Here is a 17,127-nt window from a genome sequence, read left to right on the forward strand (position 1 = left end):
CGTGAGTTTAGTAAATCCAGGAGAATAAAATATTTACAAATACAGAATAGTAAAAAATGCTTTCTGTATGCCGTCAACCACGTGCTATACACATTCATCTTTTTCGGCCAATTGCAGGCTTTGTTTTGCCGCTTCAGCCTATGCCAGCCTGTAAATGATAAAAAGGATCCGCCCCTTGACCTCCGAATAACTTTAGCCAATAGTGATCCATTCAAATGATGATTGACACATTGGTTAGCCAATGAAACGCCGGTAAATAAATCCCAGCATACACCGCGTACTACTTGGCGTTCGGGGGAAAATCGAGTCGGCGGCTGCAAGTTAGTTGGAAAACTTAATGTTGATCCATAAATAAGGCGCACTGTATTATAAGGCGCATGGTCAGCTTTTGAAAAAAATAAAGGCTTTTACGTGCGCCTTATAATGCGGAAAATACGGTAAATCTGAATCTGAATCTGAATTGTGTGTCCCTCGATGTGCCCTGGCTGGCATCCAGTTCTGGATTTTCCCTGCCCACATCCCAAAGATTCACTGCCCGAAGATGGCCGAGCTGAGCCCTACTACCCCCGGGACCCGAGTGAGGGTAATCGGCACAGATAATGGATGGGTTGTATCCTTTCAGTATTTTAGATTATATCTGTCACTAATTTTCTTTTATATCATGAAAAGCGAGTGTCATGTATGTTTTCCATCCATCCATGTTAGAAAAATACGTTATTACACTGTTACAACTAAACCACCATGCAAGCAAGGAGATAAAGACGAGAAAGAGAGAGAAAGCTTACCACGTGTTGTGAGTCATCATTTTATTCAGATTTAGTTTTTTTTTGTCTTTTATTAGCATATTTGGTGTTGGAGTAATCCAAAAGTAATTGAAAGTAATCCAGTTAAAGTAACCCTACCCAACCCTGCTTGTTAAACAGATAAATCATCTGTAACTATCGCTTTGAAATGGCCTTACCCATACCAGCCAAACTGCTTAAGGTTAGCCAATGAATGGTAAAAGCTTGGTATGGGGTAGTGACTGTTCTGGACGAGTAGGCGTTCCAAAGGCTCAGTGGAATATTTGAATAAAAGCAGTCAAAGTCAATTTTCCGTAATGTCCCCATTAATATGTGACAGCAGTCGCACAAAGGGAGTGGGTGTACATTGGACTAGGCTTCAAAAGGACTGAAAGAGCGCCACTTACATTCCTGCTTGAAGGTGAAGTACTCTGTGAGGTGCCGGCACTCGTGGTTCCCTCGCAGGAGGAAGAGTGTTGTGGGGTGGTTGATCTTCAGTGACCAGAGGTAGAGAACACACTGCGAGGACAGAAATAAGGACAGGAGACAAAATTATAACATTAAAAGAGTTACTGAATCAGTGTTCATTTTACCTGTGAAAAGTGATAGGTCCCGGGGACTCGCATGCTCAAAAATCTATGGCTCCCAACCAGTGTTCCCTCTAAACTGCGCACGTGCGCAATTGCGCACTGCTCGCACATTCTCAGCGCACAAGAAAATCTAGCCAGCGCACAAAAATCAGGGCTCAAAATGACTAATTAAGAAGTGACTTAAGTCAAAGTTACAGTGCATGAGGGTAAAAATACATGGGTTCCCCTGACGTTGTGTCCTAAATGCGGTATTTTGAAGTCGAGTCGAAGTAGAACGAAGTTGAGTAAAGTTAGTTGAGTTTGTCGAGAACCGGCTTCTTCGGCTCGGCTCACTAAAAGGAACCGCTCTTTCGGGTCCTAAACGGCTCTTCGGGTTGTTTTTGCTTCTTTAATCCCAACATGACCAAATATGATGTAAAATTATGCACAAAATGACTCAAAGGAAGGGGGTAAAAGAAGAAAACAGAAAAAAATACAAAAATGAAAAAAAGTAGTGAAAAGCTGAGAAAAAAAGATACAAAAGGAAGAGAAAAGAAAGAAGGAACATTTTTGAAAAAAACTGAAAAAAAGAAAAGAAAGATATGTGGGAAAAAAAGTAAATAGAGAACAAAAAGAAAAACGTAACAGCTCGGAAAAAATAAACACAATGAGATTTTTTTAAAGGAATTAAAAAAAAAAGTAAAAAAAAACACGGAAAAAAGAAGAAAAAGTTTGTGTTGCATTCAAATAATTTCCAATGATATCAAGTGAATCTTGTTGCCAACATTGTACTTCCACTAAAAAATGTGATTAAGTACAGTTCTGTATCTTACAACCGACTAAATAAGCCCCCAAAAATGTTAATATTATGTGACAAAATATATCAGGAAATAAAAAGAAATGGACATCTTGTGAAAGAATTGTAAAAACAAACGACGTTTGTACACCGTACAACCTGTGCAATAGTACATGAACTCATTCAAAAGAGAAAAATAATTTTGCATTACCGGAAACTCAGCAAAATGTAACTTGATGTCAAGTTTTAGACATGTTTGATAATGACTCAGTTGCCACACTTGGGATTATGGTTGCTCACTGTTGTTTCAAGCGTTGCTCACCGACTTTGTGTGAACGCTCAGACCCGTAAGGAAAATTACAGGGAACATAGGGCCCAGGGACTCGCATGCTCAAAAATCTATGGGTCCCAAAAGAGATCTATGGGTCCCCAAAATTTTGTGCGAGGTGGAAATTGTAAATCGACAAATATATAATATAAGTCTATACATTCATTCAGTTTTAATCATCACAGTTTATTGGTAATACAAATCAGTTATCGCTTCAAGATTTTTCAGTTCACAAAAATATTGTACGTTATACAAAATAATATTGCTGAAATATTAGTCTATATATTTGTGCAGTTTTGATCATCACAGTTAATTGGTAATACAAAGCAAGTTATCACTTCAGATTTTCCAGTTCATATATTCTTCGTGGTTTGCTGTCCCGCCAAAGTTGTAATGCCTTCTCAAGGTCCAATTGTTTGGTAAGATGCACCTTCATGTTTCTGGGTGCACGCATCACAGAACATGTAGCCTCCATTATCATCCTCCTCATAGCGTAACCAGGAATATAATTGAGTCAATTTTGGCAGAAAAGTCTTTTTCTTGCTAGGAGTATTGTTTTGTTCATTTTCTTTCGTCGAATCGTTGGCTTCAACACACGTGTTTTCCTTGCCTTGGCGATTCCAAGATCGGGCATGTTTAAGGACTGTACTTCCCAAATCCATTCAACACTTGGACTGAGCAATTAGGGAAAAAACACTGGACCGTGTGTACAGTAAGATCAAACATCTAGATGGATCCGTCCATCTCTGTCTGTCCCTCACCCCATCATACCCCCCCGCCCCCCCTCCAGAGGAAACATGCCTATACAACAAAGACAGTTAAAACATCTTCTTTGTTCCTTTATCTTTTTGTTTTCCTTATCCACACTGTAAAATGTGGAACTGGAGTCGTCCAATTTCGTTGTCACAATATATCCCATGTTGTAACAATGACAATAAAGGTATATTCTATTCTATTCTTCCAAAGAATTTCTCCGCCGTTTTTTCGTGCCGGAATTATTGCCGTTGTTACTTACTGACACTGAAGAAATGACCAATTTTGTGTTGATTTTCACCTTCCCTCGACGACAAGCACCACAACAATGACGTCATCTCGAAGCAACGAGATCTCGTTTGCCGAGATCGGCGTGCAGAGGAAAACTCGAACCGCGAGACCAAAACAACAATGGCGGATCTGCCTGACGAAAACTTTGGAGTGCGGTAAATCTTTGTTTAAAAAAATAATGTAATCGGGTAAGGACAATGTTGTGTCAAAAAAGTTGCGTCCCGGGGACGCACGTTGACTTGGCACTATGCGTCCCCAGTAAAAATGATGCGACTAGGACGCGGGGACGCGAGCAAATGAAAACACTGACATTAAAAGAGTTACTGAATTGTGACGCAAGACCAGCGCTCTGTATTAAAAGCAGACGGAACCCAGAGCAATTTCATGCAGAATACGATGTTAAATTATGCATGAAAACTGCCTTTGTAAATGTTTTGTAACTGACATATTGGTCGTCCATTCTCCAAAGTAAAAGCCTCGATAAAAGACATGCCCGCGTAGTCTGACGTTAACTCAAGAAAGAAATCAATGTGCTTGTCAGCGTGACTTCCACTCTTTGAGTGTGTGATTTTCCCAAAAGTTTTAAGTTCTCATACAATGGAAACGAAATGAAATGAAAAGGAAATGATCTGCATTTCTATAGCGCTTTTCAAGTCAATGACTTCCCAAAGCGCTTTACAGTGTGCTTCACATTTCCCAATAGCGGCCTTGTATTGCCGCCATGTAAGACGCTAACCTGCTGATTGGGGGTATAAGGGGTTCAGTGTCTTACCCAAGGACACTTTGACATGTAACGCGGACGAGCCGGGATTCGAACTGGGATCCCTTGATCCCAAGACGAGCGCGCTACCTCCTGAGCTACTGCCGCAACCTTATGGATTTTAAGACGTGTCAAGATCTTTTTCATAAAAGTGTTTCGGAAATACTTTTGGGGGATTTCCGGACGTAACTCGACATGTCTTGTACCTCTTGTACAGGTTCGAGAGCGAATGCTCTTCCCCCTGAGATTCGATCTGCAACCTTCGTGGAACTGTTTGAATCTAGGCTTAAAACACACTTCTATTCTATAGCATATAAATAACGATATTTTATGTTGACAATAACTGTGTATTATTTGCCCTCATGTAGGTTTTAGATCAGGGGATGGTGTCATAATAGTCTGCGGTTTCCAGTAATCTATGGTCTGCGCAGCCCTTTGAGACTCTGTGATTAAGGGTGTCACAAATAAACATGACTTGACTTTATTCTATAGCATATGAATAACCTATATTTTACGTTGACAATATCTGTGTATTACAGTGGGAATTCGATTATCGCGGTTAATGGGGACCAAAACCACCCGCGATAAGTGAAAATCCGCGAAGTAGCGGCGCACCCTAAAAAAAAATATATACATATATATATATATATTTTTTTTTTTTTAATTTTATTATTATTTTTTAGACCCTGTTAATGGGGACCAAAACCACCCGCAAAAAGGGAAAATCTGGAAGTAGCGACGCCCCTTCAAAAATGCTTTAAAAAAAAAATAATAATAAAATAAAATAAAAATATATTATTTTATCTTATTATTATTATTTTTTAGACCTGCGAAGCTCTGAACCCGCGAACATGGAACCACGAAGTAGTGACGCCCCTTCAAAAATGCTTAAAAAAATATATAGATATATTTTATTTTATTATTATTATTTTTTAGGCCCGCGAAGCTCTGAATCCGCGAACGTCGAAGCACAAAGACCTCTTAACATTTTACTGAAATCACTTCATCAAAAGCAAATGGAAAAACATGCAAGTCAAAATTAGTATTCTTTTTGAAAGGTTGTTTTTATTTGCCAACAACGTTCATGCAATCCTTTTTACTGATACAATGTTAACCAGAGTCATTATGTCTCTAAACAAGGACACATTAAAGAACATCCCTGCAGACTTGGCTCCTGAATCTGTAGCACACTAATAAAAACAAATGTTTAAGAGATGTCAGTCTGCTTCCTGACTGCTCTTGATTCACCCTTGACAAATATGCTAATGGGACATAACCAATGTTTTTCCACGGGTCTGAGCGTTCACACAAAGTCGGTGAGCAACGCTTGAAACAACAGTGAGCAACCATAATCCCAGGTGTGGCAAGATAATTCATGATCAAACGTGTCCAAAACTTGACATCATGTTACATTATGCCGAGTTTCCGGCAATGCAAAATTATTTTTCTCTTTTGAATGAATTGACTCATGTACTATTGCAAAGGTTGTATGGCCTACAAACGTCGTTTGTTCTTACAATTCTTTCACAAGATATCCATTTCTTTTTATGTCCTGATATATTTTGTCGCATAATATCAACATTTTTGGGGGCTTAGGGCCCGGTCACACAGCCTTTCACGGGCGTATCGAGGCTGAATCACGGCCAGAAATTTCTGCCCGTGAAGCAGACGCTGTTGGACCCTTTGAGATCGAGATACAGCCGTGCTTTACACGCGGCAAGAAATTCACACGCGGTTGGCCGCGCGAAAAAGTTTTGCGCTGCTCAAAACTTTAGACCACAGGTAACCGCGGGCGGCACACGTGGTACACACGAGGTAATGACGCGGTACAGACGCGGAACGACGTGCTACGGCCGCGGCCAGGGCGTGGTTACACGCGGGTAGGACGCGAAATTTTAGCGGGTAATCGCGGGTAGAGCACGGTCATAGCACGTTTGTTCTGCGCCTGTATCGCGGTGTTATCACGTGAATTAGCGTGTGTAACGCGTGTGACGGTCAAACGCCTTTCTCCGCGTATATTCAGCGCGATTTGCCGAGCACACGTCAGTTGTGCTCGAGACGTCAAGGGGTGAACATGGATCCCCGTCACCGTAGTGACCTCGTCTTAATCCAGTTTTATTACTTGACATTTTTCATTTCATAACAAGATAATAAAATAAAAATGAAAAACTATTACAATAATAACATATTGGCTTCTTCTTCGGTGCCATAGCTTGAAATCTTTATCTTCACGGGACTGTGTCTTGAGCGGTAATGATTTCTACAGCCCGGCTCGGCAGATTTTATACCCGTGGTCCACACGGGTTAGGGTTAGGAAGCGGAACAGTCGCCGGCGTCTGTTTTGCGGGCATACCACGGATGAACAGCGGGTTGGCCAATTTTGCGCATTTTCTACCGCGGGCAACAAAAAAAATCGCAAAATTTTACCCGCGATACAGACACAAAAGGCTGTGTGACCAGGCCCTAAGATACAGAACTGTACTTAATCACATTTTTTAGTGAAAGTACAATGTTGGCAACAAGATTCACTTAATATAATTGGAAATTATTTAAATGCAACACAAACTATTTCTTCTTTTTTCCATGTTTTTTTCTACTTTTATTTAAATTCCTTAAAAAAAAATCTCATTGTGTTTATTTTTTCCGAGCTGTTACTTTTTTCTTTTTGTTCTCTATTTACTTTTTTCCTACATTTCTTTCTTTTTTTTCTGGTTTTTTTCTAAATTTTTCCTTCTTTTTTCTCTTCCTTTTGTTTCTTTTTTTCACTACTTTTTCATTTTGGTATTTTTTTTCTTTTTTGTTCTATTCCCCCCTTCCTTTAAGTCATTTTGTGCATAATTTTACATCATATTTGGTCATGTTGGGATTAAAGAAGCAAAAACAACCCGAAGAGCCGTTTAGGACCCGAAAGAACCGGTTCCTTTTCGTGAGCCGAGCCGAAGAAGCCGGTTCTCGACAAACTCTAAAAACTTTACTCAACTTCGACTCGACTTCAAAGTACCGCATTTAGGACACAACATCAGGGGAACCCGTGTATTTTTACCTTCATGCACTGTAACTTTGACTTAAGTCGCTTCTTAATTAGCAATTTTGAGCCCTGATTTTTGTGCGCTGGCTAGATTTTCTTGTGCGCTGAGAATGTGCGAGAAGTGCGCAATTGCGCACGACCGCAGCTTAGAGGGAACACTGGACATAACGTAACCTCAACAGAACACTCAAAACGAAAACCTTTGCAGTGTGAATCTAGAATCCTATATAAGCCCCCCCCCCCAAAATTGCCTCCATTTAAAACAATGATTGCAATGTGGTGCAAAAACAGTGTGAACACACTTGGATTGTGGTGCCGATTCTGAATCAAGGGGAGAATAGAAATACTAAATATGTAAAGAAAACAGATTCGCTTGCTCGAAACAGGCTTTCTTGCAAAGGTATAATACAACTTCAAGGGCCACTCTGTTACCAAGGCAACAAAGTCCTGGTATACATCTTCATGCACATCAGTCAGTCATTTTGTAGAAAGCTATGTTGGTTTTTGCACAAATCCGGAGAGAGAGTGCATAGGTATCTATTTAGATTTGTTTTCATATGAATACCGGACAGTCAACCTTTAAAGCGTTTTTAAATCCAAGCTTAAAACACACTTCTTCTTTGTTCCTTTATCTCTTTGTTTTCCTTATATCCTCACTGTAAAATGTGGACCTGGAGTGCCACGTCCAATTTCGTTGTCACAATATATCCCATGTTGTAACAATGACAATACAGGTATCTCATCTCATCTCATCAGCTGTACCGCTTATCCTTATTAGGGTCGCGGGAGGGGGGCTGGAGCCCATCCCAGCCATCTCCGGGCAGTGGGCAGGGGACACCCTGAACTGGTTGCCAGCCATTTGCAGGGCACACGGGGACAGACAACTCACTCGCTCATTCACACCTAGGGACAATTTGGACCGGCCAGTTCACCTGAAATGCATGTTTTTGGAATGTGGGAGGAAACCGGAGTGCCCGGAGGAAACCCACGCAAGCACGGGGAGAACATACAAACTCCGCACAGGAAGTTTGGAGCTGGATTTGAACCCACGCAGGAGGTTCCCATGACATGAACTGTGCCGCAAATGCGCTAACCACTGTGCCGCCGTGCACAATAAAGTATATTCTATTCTATTCTGTTCTATAGCTTAAGAATTATCTACATTTCATGTTGACAATATCTGTGTATTATTTATTATTGCAACATCCGTTGCAGCCTGGTCATCCTGGAAATAGGAATACCTCATGAACAGTTCCTTCTCAAGGTTTCATCATTTTCCTCATGTTGAGTTTTTCTCTGCCCTCATGTAGGTTTTAGATCAGGGGATGGTGTCATAATAGTCTTTGGTTTGCAATAATCAATGGTCTGTGCAGCCCTTTGAGACTCTTTGTGATTAAGGGTGTCACAAATAAACATGACTTGAATTAGTAGTGGATTACTAAATAAATACTGTTCTACAAATAAATTTGACAATGCGTTGATGATTTAAAGAATATTTATATATTTTTTTAATTTCTGAACTAAAGTGGCTCCACAGGGACATTGCCCTATTGTGTTCTTCATCAGCGTCTCCATTTAAATAACACATTTTTCTACAACCCACATGCGCGCGTGGGTGTTTTGCTTTGAATGGAAGATTTGGTCGAGCACATTGTTAATGCTTTCCTGACTTAATGCCACCTTTTAGCACTTGTAACAATCAACTGCTGTAAAAAAGAAAAACAAAAATACATTTCGAGATAATAGCGGTGTGTCACGAGGACTATCAAGGTGCAACAAACATTTAGTTTGTATTAAATTCAAGTACGTGTTGTAGTACGTGAATTAAAGACAATATCTGTGTATTATTTGTTATTGCAACATCCATTGCAGCCTGGTCAACCTGTTCCTTGCCCTTGTGTAGGTTTTAGATCAGGGGATTGTCAGGACCAGAACGGAAACAGGAAGCACTCGCGTAACATTTACCACAAGTTTTATTGAAGGAACGAGGAAGGGGTCCGCCCACGATCCGGTGTTCGCTGTCGTACTCGGTTTGTGATCCGAACACGGAAGTGGATCTTTAATAGCGAGCGATGGCAGTGTCAGGGGCGGAAAACTGGTCGGTAGATGGGACTGGGAGAGCAAGACGTGGTCGGGGTCGGAAACGAGTCGTAAGCCGGGACGGGAGAGCAGACGTGGTTGGGATCAAAAACGGATTATAATTCGGGACGGGAGAACAGACGTGGTAGAGATCAAAACAGGTCGTCGTGAGAGACAAACAGGAACAAAAAACGGGACAGGCGTGAGTCAGGAAAAAGGGCTTGCCGTGTAAAAACAGAGATTCGCAAATGGAGCGACAAAAGGGGACAGATAGGAATGGGTTTAAATAGGGACAGGGAGCCAATCCGAGTCCGAGGCAGCATCAGTAATCATGACAGGGATGGTGTCATAATAGTCTGTAGTTTGCAATAATCTGTGGTCTGTGCAGCCATTTAAAACTCCTTGTGATAAAAGGCTATGCAAATAAACAACACTTGGCAGCAGAGATTTTGGACACAATTGGATTTTGTCTGTTTGAATTTAGTGCATCAAAACCATCTTCAAATAAAAGAAAATAATATCGCTGTCATGATTACCGAAGTGATTCACCTGTGCCCGCGCATTTGGCGCCAACTGCCTCGGACTCTGATTGGCTCCCTGTCCCTATTTATACCCTCTCCTATCTGTCCCCTTTTGTCAGTCCTTCTGCGAACCTCAGTTAACACTAGGGAAGCCTTTTTTGACCCTGACTCCCACCTGTACTTTTCTCCCGTCTGTCCCCCGGCTTCGAACCGTTGTGATCCTGACCACGTCTAGTCTCCCGTCCCGGCTTTCAACCTCTTTTTGTCCCCAACCACGTCTACTCTCCTTTCCTGGCTTCCAACTCGCTTCCGACCCTGACCATGTTTTTACTCTCCTGTCCCGGCTACTGACCTGTTTTCTACTCCCGACACCGCCATCGCTCGCCACGGAAGACACACTTCCGCGTTCAGAGCGACCTGCTTCCTGCGTCCAGCAATCGTGGGCGCAACCCTTTCTCTTTCTTCCAATAAAACTTGTGAGAAACGTAACACAAGTGGGTCCTATCTCCGTTCTGGTCCCGACACGTTCAAGAAGAACTTGTTTATTTAATGCCATTATGAACACAAATCGGGATGGAAATTAGTATTTCTTAAAACATTGATACTGGGTCTTGCTTTGGGAAACTGAAATGATCTGTTGTTGTAACATTTCATAAGAGGTTGTGGGTTAAATTCTGTGCTTGAGCAAAATACTGCTAAGTAGCCACAGTTTCTTCTGATATTTTTTAGACCTTTAGACCGTTTATCTAAATTGTTAAGTTTTATTGAAAAATATCAGTATAGTTTGTTGTTGTGTACAGGTTTCTAAAGCGCAGTGTAAATGAGTTCAAACCTTTTTGAATTCCGTGAGGATATAGGACAATTTTAGAAACATCAAAAGAGGCCACCACAGCAAGCTGAGTAACATACAAACTGCACCAAGGACAGAAAAAAATAGGCTCCTCTCATATCTGGTGGGTTATTTTCGAGGTTAAACTTAACTTTTATGTCCAGATTAAGCATTTATCCAAACCGTTCTTGGAACTCAATTGTCACAAAAAAATTAGGTGTCATATTTGACCCTGATCCGTCCTTTCAAACACACGTTAAGACTATTACTAGAACAGCTTCTTCCATCTTCGCAACATTGCTGAAATTTGCCCTATGCGGTGTCAGTCGGACGCGAAGATTATAATTCACGCGTTTGTTACATCCCGTCCCGATTACTGTACACTACTCTCCGGTCTCCCGAAGTCCAAAATCAAGAGCCTTCAGTTGTTACAAAATGCTGCAGCGAGACTTAACTAAGGGCCCGGTCACACAGCCGTTTGCGTCTGTGTCGCGGGTAAAATTTTGCATTTTTTTTTTTTGCCCGTGGTTGCCCGCGATGGAAAATGCGCAAAATTGGCCAACCCGCTGTTCATCGGTGGTATGCCCGCAAAACAGACGCCGGCGACTGTTCCGCTTCCTCATCGCGTCATTTCCGCGTCATTTTCCCGTGTGGACCACGGGTATAAAAGCTCCCGAGCCGGTGTTGTGCCCAAATCCGACTCCTAGGCAAACCCCGAACATGCTATTACCATGCTCCACCCACGATTACCCGCTGAAATTTCCCGTCCTACCCATGTGTAACCACGCCCTGGCCGCGGCCAGAGCACGTCGTTCCGCGTCACTTCCGCGTCATTACCTCGTGTGCCGCCCGCGGTTAACACATGCTCAAAGTTTTAAACAGCTCAAAACTTTTGGCCGCGCGTGAATTTCCGACCGCGTATTAAGCACTGCTGTATCTCGTCTGTATGGCGATCTCGAAGCGTCCAATAGCGTCCGCCTCACAGGCAGAAATTTCTGGCTGTGATTCAGCCGCAAACGGCTGTGTGACCGTGCCCTAAGACATGAAAGTTTGATCACATTACCCGATTTTAGCTAACCTGCATTGGCTCCCTGTTAGCTTAAGATGCGATTTTAAGGTTCTGTTGGTAGTATACAAATTCATATATGGGCTTGCTCCTTCACATCTTTCATATTTAATATACCCCTATGTTCCGGTCCGGAGCCTTCGCTCTGAAAACGCTGGTCTACAAGTGATCCCAAGAGCCAAGAAGAGATCCGCAGGTTCGAGAGCGTTCCCCATTCGGGCCCCGGTTCTGTGGAATGCTCTTCCCCCTGATATTCGATCTGCAACCTCAGTGGAAATGTTTAAATCCAAACTTAAAACACACTTCTATTCTATAGCATATGAATAACCTATATTTTATGTTGACAATATCTGTGTATTGTTTGCCCTCATATAGGTTTTAGATCAGGGGATGGTGTCATAATAGTCTGTGGTTTGGAATAATCTGTGTTCTGTGCAGCCCTTTGAGACTCTTTGTGATTAAGGGCCAAACAAATAAACATGACTTGACTTGACAACAATGTGAGACGATTCTTAGTCTCTCACTATGCCAAGTAGGTGCAGTCAGCTTTTGAAATGTACCGTAAATTCCGGACTATAGGCGCACCTGATTATAAGCCGCACCCCCCACATTTCGGGAGGAAAACGGATTTATTACATACACAAGCCTCAACGGTATATTAGCCGCATGTATCCACATTGAGAACAGAAGTCCTTTTCAATTGAACAGTTTTAACGGTGAGAACTTGTATGGAATTGTTGTTTCTCTGTTGCTTGCTATTTATCAGACACGTCACATTACACCTCTGATCCAATAGGTTAAAACGCTTGTTTACAACAGAGGGACTGAATCGAGGCCCTGACCTGACCATCACATGTCAATACATCTAGATACTCATAATCGGCTGATTGAACAGAAAATGATACCGGTTGTTATCGTTTGATGCAGACCTGCAAAGTCCAGGTACACGTTGAAAGTAATCCAAGGAAAAAAAGTGTATATTTCCAAAGGTAAGGGTGGGAAAAATATATATGCACCTTTGTCTGCGGTGTCCACAAACACCTTTACTGGTCCCTACTTCCCATAATCCCCCGCGTCTGTTACGCCCCTTCTTTTTAATTGGTCAGTGCAAGACTTATCAGAACAACTGTTCAAAATAAATACAAATAAATACAAACAAACAAAAATATACAGTTGCAAATACATATTATACATGGTTACACATATTTACGAAGAAAGACGGTACACCAAGAGAGTTTTCAAAGCTTTAATAATAATAACATAACTTTCATCCCAAACCGTGCCTGTGAAAGGTACCACCACGCTACTCCTAACACGCTCGCAGGGCTCAAAGCTGTGCCGCAATTATGAAATTCATGGCAAGCCGTCCTCGTTTTTCTCGTCATTATTGACGTCTTCAAGGGCGTCTTCCTCACATTTGAAACATTTAAAACGAACCTCTATCCTCTGTCATACGGATAATTCGATCATAATCCAAGAGGATGCAGTGGACCTCGGCGCACAATTCCACCGGTCTAGATTTGATCATAATCCAAGAGGATGCAGTTTACCTCGGCGCACAATTCCACCGGTCTATATTTTACCTTTGGTACTCGAGTGCCGCTGGTGTTCGTTAGAAAAATTACTTAAATAAGCCGCTTCACTGAATAAGGCGCAGGGCTGAACATTTGGGAAAAGAGTAGCGGCTTATAGTCCGGAATTTACGGTAGTTCTTTTTGTGGTCATAATGAGTTAAGCATCATCTGTTTTGTGTTCTTATCTTGGTGAAATATTTGCCTGGAACCACAGAAAAGACATTTTCATTTATTTCTACTGTAAACTCTGGGCTTCACTAATTAAACAGATGAATATGTGTCCACTGGGCCACTTTGTTAGATCTTTCTCCCACTCGGTAATCCCATAACGATCAAAAAGCTCCTTTTTTTTCAGACAATGTTAGTTTTTAGTCGTGTTCGTGACCATATAAAGTACGTGTACATACTAATAAACCCACTTTGCATCCTGATGACGTCATTTTTGTATACAAAATGGAAATGGTATGATACAAATGTGAACCTTGAAGCCCCACAAAGACCAGAGAGCTCTTTGTAGGAGAAAAGTAAAGTTGAGAAAAAAAGAGAAAATTGTTCAGAGCCGTAACAACAATTTTGAAAGCCCTGAAAGAAAAAGATTGTGCTGAAGAAGAGTGAGAAAGAGTTGAAAATGTGGGCCAAGCATATCGAGTCATCAACATTGTGATTGCTGTCACCATCACGGAACACCTTCAAAGGGCAGAGGTGAAAGTAATACAATATACAATCTACGGCTTGGAAAAAGTCCAAGAAATACTGTTTTAGAGACTTTCTATCAGCAAACACGATCAGTTTCTTAAAGGAAAATAAGTAAATTGGTAAAGGCTCATTTTGACCGTCATTTCGTCCTAAATAATGGTTTCAAAACAAGGTGCAAGCAAGGTTCTTCGGTAAAAATGTCACAAAATACTGCAAACGAGGATACCGTCGGATTTATTTTCATCGCAGACGGCGCTAGGCGTGGAGGAGTGCACACGCCCTGTGTATCGCTCCGCCCATTGGTAACGCTAACCCAATCAAATTGCTCTAGATCAGTGGTTCCCAAAGTGGGCGGTACCGCCCCCCTGGCGGTGGAAAGATCTAAGGGCGGTGAGGAAGAATGGGAGGGTAGGGGGCGGTACAGGGGGGGCAGTCCAAAGTAAAAGTCAGAAGTTTAAACATAGTGCGGTTGTGAAACCGCAAAGCACTGCGTTTTTTTCAAGGTATTGTAGTGAGCAATGGAGTTTTGGCCAACCAAAATTGTTACTGTTCGAGTTTTAAAAGCGCCGACCAATCAGAGGCAAGTTTTAATAATTGCACAGGCCAATAAAGACGATTCAAAGTTTGCAAGCACTACACTATGGCACACCGTGTGAGCTCATTGAGTGTCCTGGCAGACTCCGTAAACAAAGTCCCAGAGTCAACAAACGAGAAGGAAACGAAGCTTGCGCCGAAGAAGGGCGGTACATCACTTGTTTGGACCTTGCATGGACTTTGCATGTGCGATTTTCTGCTTGCCGCATTGGAATTATCAATTGGTTGCATAAGTTCTATTTACATCTACCGATTGAAAGACTCATATATGGCTTAAGGAGCCATAGGTTCCCGACCCGTGGGGAAAACGATCCTCATATGATCCAAAACACTGTAAACAAAATTACTTGAACAAAAATGTCGAATATCCAAGATTGACCAGGTAAATCAAGAACTGGTCAAGCAAGAACTGAAAAAAGCTCCAGCAAAGGCCTGATTCAGGAACTTCAAATATGGGTTCTACCACCAAATATTGACACGTTTTAATTCATACACACACATACTAACAGATGCAGCACGGCAGCGCAGTGGTTAGCGCATGTGCGGCACAGTTCATGTCTTGGGAACCTCCTGCGTGGGTTCAAATCCAGCTCCAGACTTCCTGTGCGGAGTTTGTATGCACTCCGGTTTCCTCCCACATTCCAAAAACATGCATTTCAGGTGAATTGGTCGGTCCAAATTGTTCCAAGGTGTAAATGAGCGAGTGAGTTGTCTGTCCCCGTGTGCCCTGTGATTGGCTGGCAACCAGTTCAGGGTGTCCCCTGCCCACTGCCCGATGATTGCTGGGATGGGCTCCAGCACCCCAGCGACCCTACTGAGGATAAGCGGTGAAGCTAATGAGATGAGACATACTAACAGAAACAATGGTGATCTAGTTAGAATTGATACTGTCCCGAATTGTATTGCCAGCTTAAAATCGTCATAGTCTGTGAAATACAATGAGCAATTATTATTTCTTACATTTCAACTTGATAACTTTAGAAGTAAATTTATCTGGAACATCATAAACAAACACAAACCCAGTGCAAGTGAAAGCCATACATGAATATGCCATCACCTAACGACTGTATTTTCTGGACTATAAGTCCCTTTTTGTCTTCATGGTTTGGGAGCACCTTATACTCTGGAGAAATGTATGTGTCAAATAATTACATCATTATCAGTATATCATTTCACTATTATTTTCAAAGTAAAACCCAAGAAGGCGCTCTCGAACTGTGTTGATCATTTCAACACTCGTGGTAACAACAACTGAAGAAGGCTTATGCTACAGACAAAAGGGGAGGTAGTTTTATAAGATAAATTACCCAAAAATGTGGCTTATACTCCAGTGTGACTTACAATTCATCTGTTTTCCCTTCCTCATTATGCATTTATTTTATAGCTGGTACATCAGAGCGACTTACAGTACCACCATTTGTTATTTACATAAGATTTGGAACAGTGTCTGAAACTCATGAGAAAAAGTTAGCGGACACCAGGGCAGACCACTCTGAAAAGTTGCCTGCCCAGCCATAAAGTTGCCTGCCCCATTTTTCATACCTTGAAACACAATAAGACGATTAATCACAAAAAAATCCATTGTTGGAAAGTATTAAGGATTGATAATACGAATATATAACAGAACAACTCTTTAAAATTAAGTTTATTATAAATCTACTTATAACATTCATTGCATGTATATGATTTCGCTGTTTTCCATCTGCCATCAGTATGTATGTACCTGCATTTACTCATCGTAATACATGCACTGTTTGCGTTGCTTTGTCTGCTACAAGCCACGTGAACTACTCTTTCCACGATGATTTCAATGTACGTTTCAGTTTTGTAGCGTCATACATTTTGTTAGCTTCTTTTGAATTTTTCTTCTGGGGCTGAGGTTTTGGCTTGATTCCTAACCACTTCTCCATTTTTCTTGTGTTCTCTTCGCGCCTAATTTGGAAAGTGATATGCAAATGGGAGACCTTATAAGGCTCGGGAAAATCTGTAAGCAGGAAGTTATTTGATGCAGGCTTTTGATTGGCTATCGAGTATGCAAATTGCCAAACGAACGGAAGTTCTGAAATTTCCAAACCCAACGAAGATTTCGAAATCGGAATAAAGCAAACGTTTGGTTTGAATAAAAATCTTTCTTTTTTTTTTCTTGCAAAAGTTGTCGGCCACCCCGTTTTGTAAGTTGTATGCCCGACGTAAAAGATGCACGCCCCGGACATCCGGGCAGACGTTATTTCAGACACTGTCATTATGCATTTTATAGCTGTTACAGTCCAGAAAATACAGTACCACCATTTGTTTTTTACATAATATTTAGAAGTACATAACGTTTATCACTTTCACCAGAAATTTGTGGCATATAGTCCATTAAAGAGCTATATTTGCTGAACTTAATGTGAATTATCTCAAATTACACCCGAAAGTCTGCACTTTCGAGACAAATTAATGTTTGTTAACAACTAAAATA

The 17,127-nt window shown here is 41.5% G+C and overlaps 1 protein-coding gene across 3 annotated transcripts in view; it reads right to left on the reverse strand.

The window, feature by feature from the left end:
* The window catches only part of ppp3cca (protein phosphatase 3, catalytic subunit, gamma isozyme, a), a 95,710-nt gene that overhangs the window by 35,021 nt on the left and 43,562 nt on the right, over window positions 1–17,127 (reverse strand). For all 3 annotated transcript variants that reach the window (XM_088336899.1, XM_088336898.1, XM_088336897.1), the window contains exon 4: window positions 1,190–1,301. In XM_088336899.1, the coding sequence (XP_088193025.1) occupies window positions 1,190–1,301 (112 nt within the window). The remainder of the gene's footprint in view (window positions 1–1,189; window positions 1,302–17,127) is intronic.

The sequence above is a fragment of the Urocampus carinirostris genome, chromosome 5, assembly GCF_059441175.1.
Source record: "Urocampus carinirostris isolate Australia breed hairy pipefish chromosome 5, RoL_Ucar_1.0, whole genome shotgun sequence".
NCBI classification, from domain to species: domain Eukaryota; kingdom Metazoa; phylum Chordata; class Actinopteri; order Syngnathiformes; family Syngnathidae; genus Urocampus; species Urocampus carinirostris.